Below are 17,291 nucleotides of genomic sequence, written 5' to 3'. Positions count from 1 at the left end.
TCTAATGAGCCCGATGAAGTCGAGAATATCCCCAAAGAACAAAAAAGTGTCATTGGAATGTTTGCAGAGCTGTCTAATGATTGGGAAAGTTTTCAATGTTTTTGAACGTTTATGCGACCGTAACCGTCCCCAGTGAGCAGATATTATTCGTAACCCTTTTTTTTCCCATTCTGTGGACAGAAGGGAAAATTGCGTTTATGATTGTAATTAACAGAAAAAAATTGCTTCTACTCTACTTGCTCCAGGATGAAAACAGTTCTGCGGAGAGGAAGAGAATACGGAAATAGAATTGGAGCAATTTTGCCTTCCAGCAGGTTATTAAATTGGGAAGTTTTTAGTGTTGGTGGAAAGCAGTCTCATTGAAAATGTAGGCGTGGGTTCGGAACTTTGGAATGAAATGATTGTAATCGTGGGTTAGTTGACATCAGTTATCTTGGGAAGAAATCGAAACATACTTTAAAACTTCATGGTTGTTTTTAGGACGCTTTATCCAGGCTGATATAACCTTAAGTTTAAACTCAGCAAATATTTCCCCATAACAAGCCAGTATCCACGTATCCCAATTTGTTTTGAAGTTGTAAATCGTGTTTTGGAAGCACGAGTTTTAGCAAAATAGCAAACTTGACTAAATGCAAAACAACTCATTCACCAAATTGACCTAAGCTGCACCAGGTTGTTGGTATAGAATTAGGCTCGAGAAAGTATCCTCACGGTTACGATCCCTCCGAGTTGTTGGCCTTATTGCTTTTGTTCAGACTCAACACGTCGGAGATGGTGCGAAGGAATTTTCAGCAGGCGAATCACGTATTCTCTTCCATAGGACGAACAATGCCATCGTTGTCCTCTTTGGGCTAAGTAGTAAACATACAAGGAACCAATTTCCGAAAGCCCGAACCTACAACCGCTTAGCAAAAGCACCTTCCACAATCGGTGGAACGTCGACTGGATCATTAATCTACGGCTTTTCGGATAAAATATTCAATAAATATTGTTTTGGTAAGTGGCGTAGACGGAATATTTTATTAACTTTTGTAGCCTTTTAAGCTGTACTCGAGACTGCCGGGGAACGGTTGGTGTTTGGGAGCGAGTTTTCACTCATTCACTAGAACTGGTAGAGAAAATCGATTTTTATTTCAAATTTAATTATGTATTCAAATATGTATTTAGTTTAAGTAGTTTCAACCTGCTTGGTATAAAATCTCAAATTCTTAAGTTGCGCTCTGTTTCGCTTGTAAAGCCTCATTTGGATTAAATTCAAGAACTGAGATTCATAAGCTGGATTCTGTTTCACCTGAATTTTGAACTGAATTTTAGGCTTAGAATTTAGTTTCCGAATTCAGATTCAGAATTTAGTTCCAGAATACAGGTTCGAAAATTGAAAGTAAGACTCTGGAAGTGAATCCTAATTCTAGATTCTGTTAGATTGCTTCATTAGGTTGAATGTCGCAATAAAAGTGATGTGCTCTAAATTTCAACGTTATATCTATTAGGACACCCGACAAGCCGTAACAAGTTTATAACAAAAAGCTGTGCTCGTAACAAGTGCTAATGCAAGTCTGGTGAACTGCATTACCGACGCAATCGAGACTCGTAAGTAAAACTATTAACGGTCCAAGTAACAGTGACTGGTGAGGTTGTACAATAAATCGTGATCAAGATTAAGTATCGGCGAGGTCGATTGGGTTTTCTGTTTGTTAGTTAGGTGATTTTCTGGAGGGATTGTAGTAGCATTAGGCATTGAACTCAAATATCTTCTCTCACTAGTTGTTTTGCTTTCAGATTTTTGTTTTTGGTTAGCGTCGGTAATGCAGTTTGTCATTTGTGAACCTACATAAAAATATTTCTTCAAAGCACTATAACAAAATTTCAATTGATTCTTAGCATTCTAAGCAAAGACAGGGTACTACATTCTGACGCAAAACTAGACCTTCTGCTTCAACAGACTTTCCAGTAGTTCCGGAAGTGTACACGACTATTATCTATTTGATCTAAAACGGAGATAACACATGAGTGGTCTCATATGTTCATGGTTAATCCATATGTTTATGCTTAAGATGCGATTTGAGCTTGTGATCAACCTTTGCAAGGGTTGAATTTTTTTCAATAATGATTGATGTTTTTCACGGTTTTCTGGATTAGAGTTATGATTTATCTTCGACTATCGAAACATCAATTTAGTTTGCTCAATTTATCTTATCCTCAAACGTTTGTGTCAAAAAATACGTGCACCTCCCCTATTCGGATGATTGAAACACGATGTTACGCATCAATACTGGTCCGTCGAACTGAAAGACATATTGATTGGAGATTCCGCGAGTGAACTGACATCGGAATTGGAGAACAAATTAGTGTCAAATGATAGATTAATCTAATTACCAATTCCATACTGGCTCGCATCTAGGGCCAGCACGACTAGTAAGGTAATCATTCGAACGTAGAGCGCTACTGGTATCTTTTGGGGATGCCCATCCCATCTTTACCGTCACAGGATTTTGCATCTGACTTTTATCAAAGTGAAAATCTTTGTCTTTGAATACTGCAACAATGGGTTTGCGAAATGAAAGAAGTTGTTTTTTGAATTATAAGTTTGAACAGAAAAAAATCGTGCATTCCAAAGCTACATTCATTAAACATCTTCGCTCTACAATTTGCGCACCATGCTATCTACCAAATCACGTCGTGTGTTATCAGATGAGTATAGCTTGTACGAACGGACATACATCTCATTATGGTATTTGTTGTCAGTAACATCTATCGAGAGGAAACCGGCCGTGTAGCGTAGTACTACTTCCTCCGACAATTAGCTTGTGTCCCTCGTCATCATCAGCATCACCAACGCCACCTCCATTACCTACACTTCTCACAGGATGATTACCAGCGGAAAACATTCCTGAATGGCACAGACTAGCGGCAGATACACGCCGTTCGCCCACTGACCTGTTAGGTGAAGGGGGGGTGGGGGGGGTGTGGACAATCACATTGCATCGAACGAACGAACTGATTTGGAAACGTCACTTTGGTTAGGAGGTAGCACAACAGAACCGCTCGAAAGACCGACGACGACCATCTGGAATATGTGTTATTGTGTCGGTTGGGCTCCAGGATGAGGTTGATTGTGTTAACTGAATCGGGGTCCTCTTTTCAGGTATTGTTATCGGATAAAGTCCGAAAGTCTAAACTGGATGAATGAGTTTGTTTCACTAGAACATAACGAGAGACGCCCCCTCCCGGGAGCATCTTTTCCATACTGACCTCAAGAACGATTTATCATTGCGGTATTTTTTCTTCGCGCGTGTGGATTTGGAAAAGCAATGAAAACTCACATGTGTGCAATGTGAACCGTTTAATTCAATTTGTCAACCTACTGGAGAAATATTTTTCCAGCAAAGTTATTGATTTTAAAACTATCCTGAGTGAGTGGTGATTCATGGCTTCCGGAGGAAAAATTCAGAATATATTATTTGATTGATTCAACGTAATGAACTTTGGCGAAACAGTAAATGTTTTTCGGCCAACCAACCACAGTTTTGTTATGCCACTAATTGCAGGAAAATCCGGTGGCGCGTTCAAAAGTAGCTTATTTTGATAACGCCGCCGGATTTATTATTAGTGTTGATGAAAATGTTGCATCTTCCCGTCTATCAATGGAAAGCATAATTGAACCATCTTTACATAAAAATTATGCGAGTGCAATTTTTTTTAAGCCGGATGAATACTTTTACTACTGGGTGTGTAGATAAGTTCGTGCCAATTCAATATTGAAAGTATTGTCCATCGCTAGCCACTACTTTTTTCCCATTTCTCTGGTAATTCACGGATACTATTTTTGAAAAATTGTAATCTATTTTATGTGAGAATGCCATCACTGGCAGAGTACGATGCGGTGCTTAGATGTTGCTCTCAAAAAAGTCTAATTTCAATGTGTATCAAACAATCAATAGTAAAATAATTGGTCGAAACAGCTATTTTGAGTAATAGTGCAGCTGAGTGAAAAGTGTTAAAAGTGTTATATGTTGAATAATGCTTATTGGCGAAACTAACAAATGTTCAAGCGACGGATACTGCGAATTAATCACCCAAAATCAAACCATGTCAACCGATCGAAGCGCCATCTGCATATCATTGTTGGTCTTATCAGATTTATTTGGAATGTGTGAAAATTTACAAGTCAATCGTGTGATTCAATCTGAAACCTGGGTTTGCAGCAAACTCATCCGCGAGTGTTTATTTTATTTTATTTTTTTTCAGTTGTGATGTGTCATCTCGCGTTGTTTATGGCAATGCGAATATGAAAAGCAGGATACTGTTGAGATCGCTCCTTAGGGGCTGTCCATAAAAGACGTCACACTTTTTTGACGATTTTTTACTCCCCCTCCCCTCTTTGTCACAAATTGTCACAGAAGCAAAGACCCCCCACTACCCCTATGTCACATGTCACGAATTCAAAATAAATAAAATTCATCTAAATACATTCAATATGTATGACAAACCATATAAATATGAGGGAAAAATCGATATAGATATATTATTGTTTTAGGTAAAGAATAATATTTCCTTAGTGTAGCATACAGGGCTGAGAAAATAAAGACCAAAACCTCATCAAAACGAGATCACTGCCGGAGAATCTTTCCATTATCAGTTGATCAGTGAAATTTAAATCACATCCATCAATATCGGTACTGCTCTTCCGTCACACAATGGGTAGTGATTTTGAGCTAAAATGATTCTTGATTTATGTAAGTTCAATCATTTGATGATTCGATAAGCTTTGATGTTGGTGGAGGAAAATCACATATGATCAAGATAAGACATGACATGATCTACGTCTGAAATCGTTGATCTCCCGCCCTTTTTCAAATGGAGTACAATTGAATAAACTGCATCAGAATCACATAAGAGAAATTCTTATGATATACTATTATCAATGCTAGAAAATCGGGCCACCCGCCGGGTATTCGTAACCTGGGGGTGTTTCCCGTGGACCCACACGGCCGAAGAATGCGGCCAACATGAATATTCACAAATGCCATATGGAAGACTCTATCATTCATTTCACCGGCCACTACCGATCACCAGCTGAAGGCTGGATCTGGCAAAGTCAACCACTGCGACCCAAATATGACATTACTCAATGATACAGCCCTAGTTTTAAATTAGTCGTTAATTAAAATTAGTAAAAGCCCTTGGCATCTTAGAGCTTAAGCAGTGTGCCTTAAACATTATATTCTTGAATAAAAAAAAATGCTAGAAAATCAAATTACTGAAAAAATTGTCAGTGCATAACTTAAGTTAAACCGTTTGAAGGCATCTTTTTCTTTTTTACTCATATTTGGCAAAATTTATTAATTTCGCTAATTTACTAGCTCCTCCGTGCACTTTTGCTGATCACAACAGAAATGATTTCCTGCATCACTCATTTCCGAATTTACAAAAAGAAGCTTTTACATCAACAAATACACGTTTTCCTATAGAATGTAAATGTTTATTGTGGGGATTTTTTCAGGAAATAGGGCAAAGCAGCAATATAATTAGGTAATTCAAAAATGCGCTCATTGAAAATATTGGACGTCACATTCCAAACACCTCCCCCCCTCCACCCTGTCACAAAAGGTCACGTTTTATGAAACACCCCCCTCCCCCTTGCGGCGTGACGTCTTTTATGGACAGCCCCTTAGAGATATTTCACATTTTTACCTTTCTCATATAGAATGGTTATGCAATCACTTGAAAAACCGACTAGTGAAAATTGGCCCGGAGGGCCAAGTGTCATATACCATTCGACTCAGTTCATCGAGCTGAGCAATGTCTGTGTGTGTATGTATGTGTCAAATAATCTTACTAGGTTTTCTCGGAGATGGCTGAACCGATTTTGACAAACTTAGATTCAAATGAAAGGTCTCGTCGTTCCATACGGAATTCCTGAATTTCATTCCGACTTCCGGTTCCGGAGTTATAGGGTAAAGTGTGTTCAATATTGTACACCGTCACTTAAACCGGCGAAACAAAACACGTAAAAAATTTCCTAAACTGATCTCAAAACAACACAAATCGATAGTCATTATCAGTAGGCAACTAAACAAACCAATTCCGGCTATCCTGGTTCCCGGTATCCGGTTCCGGAAGTACCGGAAATAGTGGTCATATATACCAATATGGATCTCACACACTTTTCTCAGCGATGGTTTGACCGATTTCCACAAACCTAGATTCAAATAAAAGGTCTTCCGGTCCCATACAGAATTCCTGAATTTCATCCGAATCCGACTTCCGGTTCCGGAGTTATAGGGTAAAGTGTGTTCAATATTGTACACCGTCACTTAAACCGGCGAAACAAAAACCGTAAAAAATGTTATAAACTGGACTCTAAATCATTATTCCCAATCTTAAGGTCAATTGAAAGGTCTTATGGTCCTACCAAAAATTACTACATATTTTCGGATGCGACAAACATTTAAATCGTAATTTAGAGTGCGTACTATTAGAGTTTGTATGTAATGTTAGTTGGTGGCCGTACGAACCGACTTTGATTATACCGGTTCTCGGGTTCCGGTGCCGGAAGTGCATATAATAGTGAACCCACTTCGTTTTCTTAAGGATACGCAATCAAAGCACTGTTTTATTCTGTATGTTATACTAGTTAACGCAGAAACAATCTATTGGTTTCTTTCAAAAATCGAAGAAATTTTTTTGAATAGAATACCACAATATTATACATGAGAAAGGCATCATTACACCACTAGGTGGATTGAAACAGGTTTGGATGGATTGGTCAAACCGGTAGATCTTTTAAAAAGGTTATCAGTGAATTGTCAGAAATATGGGAAAAACTACAAGGATCAGCCCCATGGGGTTGTTCGAGCCATTGATGTGGAACAAGGCAACCAAAATTTCTAATGATCTACAATCAAACAGTTCAATCAATCGTCACACTTTTGAATTCGCAAATTTGCATGAGAGTCTGCTTAGATTGAACTTTATTAGAAACCAAAACCGAACACGCGAACCCATAATATAGACTTTATTTGTCGTGATTTGTATTTGTTTTGTAGCCGACAAAATTATACCAACAGCCCAAATGTACGCATTTATATGCTTGTACACGATACGGATATCGATATTTAAGCTTGCGATACGGATATCGATATTTAAGCTTCTCTTCGCCAATTTTGTGTTCAAGTTTTGTATACAAGCAGTTATTTTTATAGCGTTTCTCTACCATTACAACCATTCTGCGATTTCGGTTGAAGCGAGTTTCTTATTATCAATCGAGTTTATCTTATATAAATTAGAAATTAATCTTATGCACTCCAAATTTACCCTGGAGTAGTTGTCAATTTATCAGGTGAAACGACCTAACATGGAATTTCATCCGAACTTGCATGACACAAGATCAGAGCATACTAATTAAAGCTTCAAATCGTTTTATGGCACTTTTTGTCTTGCTGTCTAGCAACAACCTACCCCTAGCATGCTACTCATTGGACTGAAACGTTAGCTATAATCTTGCTTTTATTTATAGATTCGCGTGCTTCCAGCAGCTGCGCTTTAGCATCGACTGACCAATCAGAGCAATGCTTTCCCTTTGATATATCGCTTACTCCTTTAAAACCGTCGACTATGGCAGGGAAATCCACTATGCCGGAGATTTTTTGCAGACAAAATAGGACACTGCTAGCTATTAATCAACATTTCAATGATACACTATTAAAAATACATGCCTATGAACATTCAAATCAATACGTAGAAATATTTCCAATCAAATGGTAACATAATATTAATAATTGATACAAAATTGACTGAGCTGTAATTGTTCAAAACCTGACCACATTTCTACGTGTATTTTTCTTGAGTTTCTAGTTTGCACCCCTATATAGAAAACAAAAATGTGTTCCACATTAAAAGTAGTGGCCAGTGATGCACAGTACTTTGAATATTGAATTCAAGCGTGGCAAAAACTCGCTCATGAGGCCCGTTTTTTCAATTCATCAGCTCATCTCTTGATTTACGATGAAATTCGTAAAATGATGGTAAAGATGAAACTCATCACTGATCTAAACAAACACACTCGCATATACAGAGCACCGCTGACATCATATTTTGATGGTATTGATGGTTCTCAGTTTTGATTTCATAGCATCTCACTCTCATTCCTAGATTTAAAAAGTGAGTACTGAGTTTGGCATCACAGTACTGAGCTACGCCGGTGAGTGTATGTTCAAACCACAGAGCTGCCAACACAACCCAGATTTGATGTATACCATAAACGATTGAATTTCATATCTCGAGCTAAACACAACTGGCTACTGAACCGAATGCGATGTGCAGCATACGAGAACATGTGTTGAGAATTGGATTGAAATGACATCGATTCGAACGTTGGCCGCCTATGGCAACTCTGGTGGATGGGGAATACAAGCGAGACAGTTTCATAAGAATCTGATTCAGTGTACAAACACATCAAATCACAACTCACAAATTGTCTCTCAGTGGGTTCTAATATTTGACGTGCACTCAGCGCTCATCTGCTGAGTGCTTGACACTACGATGTTAAGACGATGTTCTCTCTACACCAGGGGTTCCCAAAGCAAAAAAATTGTGTTTATTTGTCCATCCGCAGAAATTGGTAACCCAAGTAGCAATCCGCAACTAGTTCTGATACGACTAAGTCCAAACTATGTTGCAACAAGAGCACAAACATGTTTTTTATGTTATACTGGTTAAAACAAGGTGACAGCAATATTTCTTCCCAACATGACTAGTTACGAAATAGTTATTTACGTTTACAATCACCACATCTTTTCGTCATATCGAATTAATTGTAATTTATAAGCTATCGTTACTTAATCCCAACATATGTTTAATCACAACTATGCGTCTAGCTACTAGTTGAAAATAAGTTTATTTGACTTCAATCGTAGCAACCCGTAACTAGTTCTGATACCACTTAGCCCAACTATGTCGCAACAAAAGCGCGAATGTTACACTGGTTAAAACAAGGTGACAGCAGTGAATCTTTATAACATAAACATTGAGCTAACTATCATGTGTAAGTTATCGCTACTTAATTCTAACATATCTTCAATCACAGTTATGCTATGCAGCTACTAGTTAAAACAAGGTTTATTTTCCGTTGCGAATCCTTTATGAATACGTAAACGAATGTGAAAATCGTTACTGTGAATTGATATAGCAATAACATAGATATTACAAGATTATAACATACAATTTTTGCTTTGATTCAGATAGCTATCGGTTGGTTTTCTCAACGTAATGATAACGAAAATGCAACCTAAGAAACTTTTGTTGGCTTCAATATGGCAAACACACTATGGAGTCGCAAGAAGTGCATGAGACATAAATAATACCAGAATATTACTGTTTTCAAAACTACTTTTGGCCAAAATAATAAAAACCGGAATTTTTGTTCTATGCAGTATAACAAATACGAAGAAAACAAAATTGGAATTGAACATCGATTGTGATAATATTATAATTCTCATGATATATAAGCTTAAAAAAAAGAGAAATCACTCTACTTGAAATAATTTTGTGCAATCTGAACAGGGTTACTTCGTTGTTTATTTTTCATATCTTCATAAACAGATTTTGATTGGAGGCGCTTAAAAAAACAGTTAATTAAAATTGAATTTCGCACGACAGTTTTAAAATCGTTGTGAAATCTGTACCTCGTATAAAGTTTGTGATTTCAAGTGCTTTAGTGCCTTTTTATTGTTGATAGAAAAGCATTCTGGGATCATTCAATGTTTATAATGTCGATGGTGACTAAGTTTCAACTAGTTTACTTGAAAACAAGTTATTTTCTAGTTATGGAAAGATATGCTTCATTAGTATGGCATTACAACGTAACGACAACTCATTCTTAGCCGACTTAGCAACTAGTAGAAACTGCGCTTTTTGAGTCACGCAAGTGGTTAGATGTTAGTTGTAATCACTCAAATTTCTGGTTGCAAACTAGTCATAAATAAGCTAGCGTAACAAAAATTGTTACTTGGGAAATATTTTACATCAATCTTAAAGGAGCAAGAAATTGAATTTTCAAAGGACCCAAAATAGTTGTTCCGGACTTTTTCTATAAAGTCCTCAGACATCGACATTTTGATTATAAATGGCACACCAAATGTCGCCGCCGTTATGTCGGTTCGCCGCTACCGCCAGTCGAAAATTGTTTAGCACCGTTAATTTTGGATTTTTTGGATCCGCGCACAGCTCCTGCACTGTTCATTGAATATTTATGTGGAATACATTTTTGTTTTCTATATAGGGATGCAAACTAAAAATTCAATGATGTAGACATACAGAAAAGTGATCAGGTTTGGAACAATTACTACTCAGTCAGTTTTGTTTGGATTAGTTGTAATATTTACCTACTGATTGGAAATATTTCTACACTTCGATTTGATTGGCTAAGACCATGTATTTTAAACGTATTTAGTGTTTTATTTCGACTACTAAAAATCTAATTCGCTATGCTGGCTTACTAGATTTCCACTAATTGAACTGTAAAGAAAGAAGTAGTCCTACGTCAAATTATTGATCATTTAAGATTTTGTTTGCGTAATTCCACATCAATAGCGCGAACAAACCCATGGTTGTAATCATTGTAATTTGACATAGGACTACGTCTTCCTTTACTGTGCTCATCTGGGTGCATTTTCAAAAATTCACGACGCGGAAGTGTAACGACATTACTCCAGATTTATTCTCTTGATAATTTCTTCCCTGTTTGAGTATTTCTTCTGATTCTTTCACGAATCTAATGGATAAAGATGTAAGATTGTTGTGAATACCTCGTTTCTTACGAAAATATTGTTTAAATAGTGAAAAATGGGTCCAAACACGAAACATTACAATTAACCGAATCTATAAATAGCCCCTGTTGCATGTTTGCTAGCTTCAGGCTGTGATAATTCATGAACGGAGACCCATCGAGTTCGCAGGTCTCTATCTACGTCAAGATAATGGAACTACACCCGGCATTATTCAACTGATGCTGGTGACTGGTGACGAATATGAGGTTCCGTTCCTCAAGCCTAAATGCAAAAAACAACAACTAGTTCTTCTATGCTTACAGATCTGCTATTCGCAGTGAGAGTTTCGCTTCAAACAAAAGTGATTGCATCATCCAGCTTCTGGTCGTTTGCATTGGAGGAAAAGGAAACGAAAAGTGGACAATAATGGAGAACATTATACAAAATCAGCCCATCTTATGGCTCTAAATGTTATCTAAAGAACTATTAAGGCAACTTTCTTTGCAAACCAAAGGTAAATACCATCAGTTTAGTGCAAATCTAGAATAATTTGATAGGTTAGGCACTTTTCGCTGTGCGAATCGAATACAAATAAAGGCAGCAAACAGCATATCAATATCGTAGAAAATACAACCCTCTGATAGCCTGAAATGAATCCCGCGATAACATCACTCAGCTGCTGGTCGTTCGCGTGCGAATAAAAGAAAAAAATACATTAAATCGGCCCGAAAAATGAAAAATGGTAATCTGAAATGAAGTAGTCAAATTCTATACGTTTGCATATTTGTACCTGTTAGAACCGCTTATTCATTAAAGTACGAACAGAACGAAGAGAATAAATACAAATCGATAGTTCTAAGGTTCAAAAATGATAGTGATATAATCCGCAATTACTGTCAAATCATTCCGTTCCTAACCATTTTCAGTGTCTCCACATAGAATCAAGCAAAGAGTTAATTGGATTTACTTATATACATTAATTTGATTTTATAAAATCGATTTTCAATCAGAATAAGTGTCGTCACTAATCCATACGACGTCCAACTTCATGGGTGCCACGACTCGGAGCGCTATAGGTAAGGGCACACAAACATGTGGCAGATTTACTTTGTGCACCGTTCGCCAAACGAATAGCAACCGATGTTTTCGGGATTTTGCTCGTGGAAATAATTGTCAACTGTGTTGTCAGCAGGAGAAATGGTAACCTTCGGTTCTTTTCAGAATCCAAAGCATTTTACAAAGATCTAATAAGATTTTACTTGAAATGAACAATTTATTAGTAAAACAATTTACCAAATAAATGTGCATTTTTCAAGTGATCTGCCCCTTATGGACAGCAGTCCTACGTCAATCTCGCGGTTATGTCCCTAACATTACCTACTACAAGTTTTTTCTTATTTAATTGCGGTTTATTGTTGTGGACTCGTAACTTTTGATGTTGGTTACACATTGTTCTTTGGGCCTTTTGTTATCTCAGTGCAACTGTTTCTTAGTTCCGTAATTGGTAGGGATGTGTCCAAATTGATAACAAAATGTAGACACACTCCATCATAATCGTTTGAGTCCCGAAAGAGATGGATTCCTAGTGTCACTACCGCGAAACAGAAGGGGCCATTTCACAAGTTAGTTGAGAATTAGAAAATTATCTTAAAGTATAAAATTTAAAAACAAAACGTCTCATTAATTATGTTTCAAGAATAAATTTATTTTCAACTTGAACTTGAATCCAAATCATCTTTGTGCAGCCTACATTCTCCGAGTAACCACGGTTTGAGGAAAAACGGCACAAAAACAATACCAGAAAAATCTGAGCTCTTTGAATTTCACTTTTATGGGGCAATTTACAATACTAGGAGAACAGCCATTATTGAAAGATGTAAAAGCAGTTTTCTCCATGATCGTTGAGTCGAGATTCAAAAAAGAAACTTCGGTTTATTCAATACAAAATTTCTAAATAAACTGATGTTTTTTCTTAAAGATTTATCTAGCGATAGAGAAAAAAACTTCTTTCACTTTTTCATCAATGGCTGTTTTCCTGAGATTATAAGTAGAACCTTAAGTACCTCGAGTCATTTTTGTGCTAATTGCATTTTCCGAGTTACATCGATTTTATTTTCATACAAAAACAAATTCATTTTTTTTAAACCAGCCGAAAGTCAAATTGATCATCCGTGAAAAACAAATCGTTTGCTACACTGAAAATTGGTGCAATGTTTTGGAACCTTTTCTGCTGTTAGTTACTGGATATGTTATATACGTGTATTAAAACCGGGTCATACTCTATTGCTAAAGAAACTCTGCGATGTAACCAATTTTTATATTTGTCATTTTATCTCGTTTTCAGAAATACAAAGATTACGATGTGGACGTAAACCGGAAGGATGGCATCCTGCTATTGCGCGAGCTGGCAGCCGAAGTGAAAAATTTTATGGATTTTAAAATGAATGCCGTCATGGTAAGTGCACGTCGGTTGATAATGATCATTGTTATTGTGATGCTAGCTGGGTTTGATCCCCATGTTGTAGCTTGTGATGAGAGCCGTTTTGCGAATCGTATCATTTTGTATGAATGTATAGCGAATGGGGCGCTCCCGTTTGATGACGGTCTGGCTGGTTTCGTTGAGGCGCTTTATGATTTTGTTTTACTGTTGACCTACTAAAGCTAAACGAAACGATAGCCAATAAATACTGTGAATGGTAACCCGGTTGTAAGCACTGTTTGATGTGACGGGTTACAGTGAAAATTGTTACTTAGCTTGAACAGCATCCACAGTATGATTGTACCAAGAATATATTACGCGGTTATGCGATAGTAGTTATAATTAGGCATTTTGAACATTGCACAATGAATGTACAGCTGAGTTTCACTCTATCAACATCAACGTTAAAGTACGACGAGATTCAAGATTCAAAATCTTGCACAGGATTTTGTGATGCCGTGCAACTAGAAGGAATCCCTGATGTGCGTGACACAACCCGAAATGGCGAGCACATAGCAGGAACATATTTTAAATGATCTTCTCCTGAGAGATAGAGGGAAACATTTTTCCTTTCCTGTTGACAAGGTTATTTCTTGTTGGCGAGCGATTCACTTTTGATGTTCTGCCTATTTTCGGTAGGAGTGGGTCCGAAGATTTTCTGCGGTGTGTCTGTGTGAAAAGGCGAGTTGCTACAAATAAAATGGTTAGGATGAAAGATCAAAGCAAAGATGGATGGTTCTAGGTTAAATACTCAAGTGGCTTTCAAAGTTCATTCATGAAGGCATTGTTTCGTATCGTAGATAAATTATGAAATCTGTCTCCCTCTACCCTGCTAACAGAATATCTAATATAGTTTGTTCCAGATTAGGGCGCGGACAACCGTGACCTTCTCGATTGGTTTTCTCCGACTAAACGAATATTAAATTATTAATAAGCCTACGCTCATAATTCATGTCCACGCCGAAGCAGTTCGCTGCCATTGGTGTTTTTTGATCGAATTCGTGCACCGGGAAAGCTTTTCAGGGCTAAGAAGAATAATCGATTATCGGTCATTAGTATGCGGCGGCAGTTTGTAGGCGGAACCGCTTTATTCCTTTGTCGAGCGAAGCGGAGATGACGCCACACAATGAGTTTTGCTATTTTATTATGAGACTCATAGGTTAATACGACCGGTTGGATCAGAATTTGACCGTTTTGATGGGCCGTTTTTCATAACAGTCTGTTTTAAAATGATTGATGCTTCAATTATTGAGCAAATGAAGACAACGAAAAATTAAATGGAGATGAAACGTAGAAAGCATTCCAATATTTGATTGATCACAAAGTGCCAACTGAAGAAGCAGTAATTCGATATTGTTTTTTTTTGTGTGTGAAAAATGCAAAAAAGATGAGTGGAGTTTTAATTGAATTTCCAAATTCATTGGATACAGTTTCAATCTTGGGGTCACTGGAAGTCTAAGGATGACTGAGAAGCGATGGAGACGCCGATGGACGTAAATTAATTGTATATTCTCATCATGACATCGGGTTGTTTCGGTCTAACACGTTTCGAAGTGAGATTTTCGTATCTCAGAGACTGTCCGAAGAAGCAGGACAAGGGTAAAAAATTGACCCAATGTGTGCGTTTAGCGTAACAACATGACGATGATCGTTATTGTTGCGGTTTGCTGGGGTTTTCATGAGCAGTATATATCCGGTTGTGCGCATATCTGCGGTAGTTGATACACTGAATTATAAAGCAGTCTCGGATAAAACCATGATTAATTTGAATAGATGCTGAAGACATTTTTTTTAGGCTCGTGGAAAAACCGGGGAAATCGTGGCAGTCACATATTTGATATGTCTTGTTTCGCCGAAAATGTCATGCACTAAAAACATAATCAATTATAAGTTTAAACATCACAAATCATCAAGTTATTCTAAACATCATAAATAAATAGAAACACCTTCAATAACATGCGAAAACTAACGAGATTCAATCTCAAGCATCCAGGAACCAAATTATAGGGATAAAAGAAATTAAAACTTGTTTGTTAACGTTCGAATATATCGGTGTCAAAAGTAGAATTCTTTCTTCATGTTCTAGATTTATCTGACATATTGCAGATTTTTCTCATATCGTCAGACACTCTAAAAAAGTCTACTCTTTACTTGAAATAGAGATGAACTTTTCGTCTCGCTGTATGTACGAGTTTTAAATTGTTATGCATGATCTCCAAATTTACTGACGAGTCGAAGACAAAACGTAAAAAAGGGAACTTTTGTTAACATAGATGGTTCTGGCATCCCTGTTCAGAAAAGGTACACGATTTTTTCTAGGTTCTAGACCATGGACCATCTAAAGATGTAGTCCTACGTCAAACTATTAATCATTGCGAATTATTTTAACTTTTAGTTAAAATTTGACTGGCGGGTAGTAATTTTTTATCGAGTTGTTAAATTTGACTGAAACTGCAGCCAAAGTTTGACGGATGAATAGTTTTTTGGTTGATTTTTTAAATGGCAGTATAAGCAAGTGACAGTTCCACACAACTAATACAAAGTGTCAAATAATACCCAAAACCTTCGACTTTCGACTAGTGCTGTAAAATCCATGAAAATAATCGCGTCACAATAGTTGAAAGAGAAAGTAAACAAAGAGAAATTATCATTTGTTCATACGGCCATTTGAAAAATCTACCGAGATTTGAGTTTATTTTGCACTGAAAATAAAACCATGTCAAGTGGTATGATAATTGCAAAACAGAGAACGAAAGGAGAACTTCGATAAAAACTTACTTTGTTTGACATTGTATTGATACTTTCCATTGGGGTATTTTGTATGACTGAAAGAAATAACACAGAAGAAATTTTTACTAATTATCTGGAATTTAAATTTTCTGCGAACACACATCAGCTGAGATAATCAAATAGATGATGACGCTAATGTACCCCATAGGCAGCAAAAGACACAAAAACAACATCGCAAATCACCGTTTGACAGCAAAGCAGAAAGTGAAGATAGACTTGCGATGCGGTATGTGTTGTTGTCTGTTGAATGGGTTTCCGTAGATACAGTAGGGGAGAGTGTTCTGTTACCGGCATCCTTTTATTTTAAGCTTATAACTTCGGACTAAGTGCACATTATGCGGATATATATACACTACACTGATTGAGAAACTTATTATCAATTTAGTAAAGTAATATATTCTGGCGATCTCAAAAAAGGTTCGGTTACAGGCACTAAAAAGAAATGTCGCTAAAAATAGAAAAATATAAGTAAAGACTGCGATTATTCAAAGAAAAAAAGGAATTTATTCTTTTCGGATTCGTTTTGGAAAAAAGTCTTCATTGTCTGATAGTGACTTCGACTAGGCTCTCTTGGCCGATGATTTGGATGGTGGCGTCTTTGGTGTTGATTTGGCCGGTCCTCCACTTTTTCTTCTAAGTGATTTTTGACTTTTAACAACCATCGTAATTTTGACTTTGAATAATCACCGAAAATTAAAAAAAATTAAAAAGTAAATCAAACAGAAACGTTGGGGTCTAGAAAAACAGAAGCGTCCTCAAAAATACTTCTTCACCGACTTATTTCTCAATATTTTTCCATGGAAAAAATACAAAATTGTTGTTCTAATGATGCTTTATATAGTATTTGTATTTGCAAAACATTTTAATTTGTTTTGTTGAACGATAGTTTGCAAAAATGATATTTTTTTCATCCATAAGACGTTTCGCCCTTGGCGAATACGACGGCTTGACATCAAACACTCATCACACTGTAATTCCGGAACCGGAAGTCGGATTCCGGGAATCGGTATATTTGAGTCTGGTTGTCAATTTACCAGGCCAGTGAAATGGAGGAATTCATTCACTGTTTCTGAAAAATTAGTCCCTCTTTTGACATTCTTTTATAGCAAACTTTTGAGATTGTAGCTTTTTTCACTCGCCACCCTGTAATTCCGGAACCGGAATAAGATCCATATGAAATTCAAAAAATATTCTATGAGGAAAAAGTGGTTTTTCATTGAGCCTAAGTTTGTTAGTCATCTCGGAGAAAAGTG

At 36.9% G+C, this 17,291-nt stretch overlaps 1 protein-coding gene across 2 annotated transcripts in view; it reads left to right on the top strand.

Moving 5' to 3' along the window:
• The window catches only part of LOC131427405 (voltage-dependent calcium channel subunit alpha-2/delta-4), a 120,246-nt gene that overhangs the window by 30,294 nt on the left and 72,661 nt on the right, over positions 1-17,291 (top strand). For both annotated transcript variants that reach the window (XM_058590563.1, XM_058590564.1), the window contains exon 3: positions 13,114-13,224. In XM_058590563.1, the coding sequence (XP_058446546.1) occupies positions 13,114-13,224 (111 nt within the window). The remainder of the gene's footprint in view (positions 1-13,113; positions 13,225-17,291) is intronic.

This window comes from Malaya genurostris, chromosome 2 (assembly GCF_030247185.1).
Source record: "Malaya genurostris strain Urasoe2022 chromosome 2, Malgen_1.1, whole genome shotgun sequence".
Taxonomy (NCBI): Eukaryota; Metazoa; Arthropoda; class Insecta; order Diptera; family Culicidae; genus Malaya; species Malaya genurostris.
This window is presented reverse-complemented; position numbering and strand designations above follow the sequence as displayed.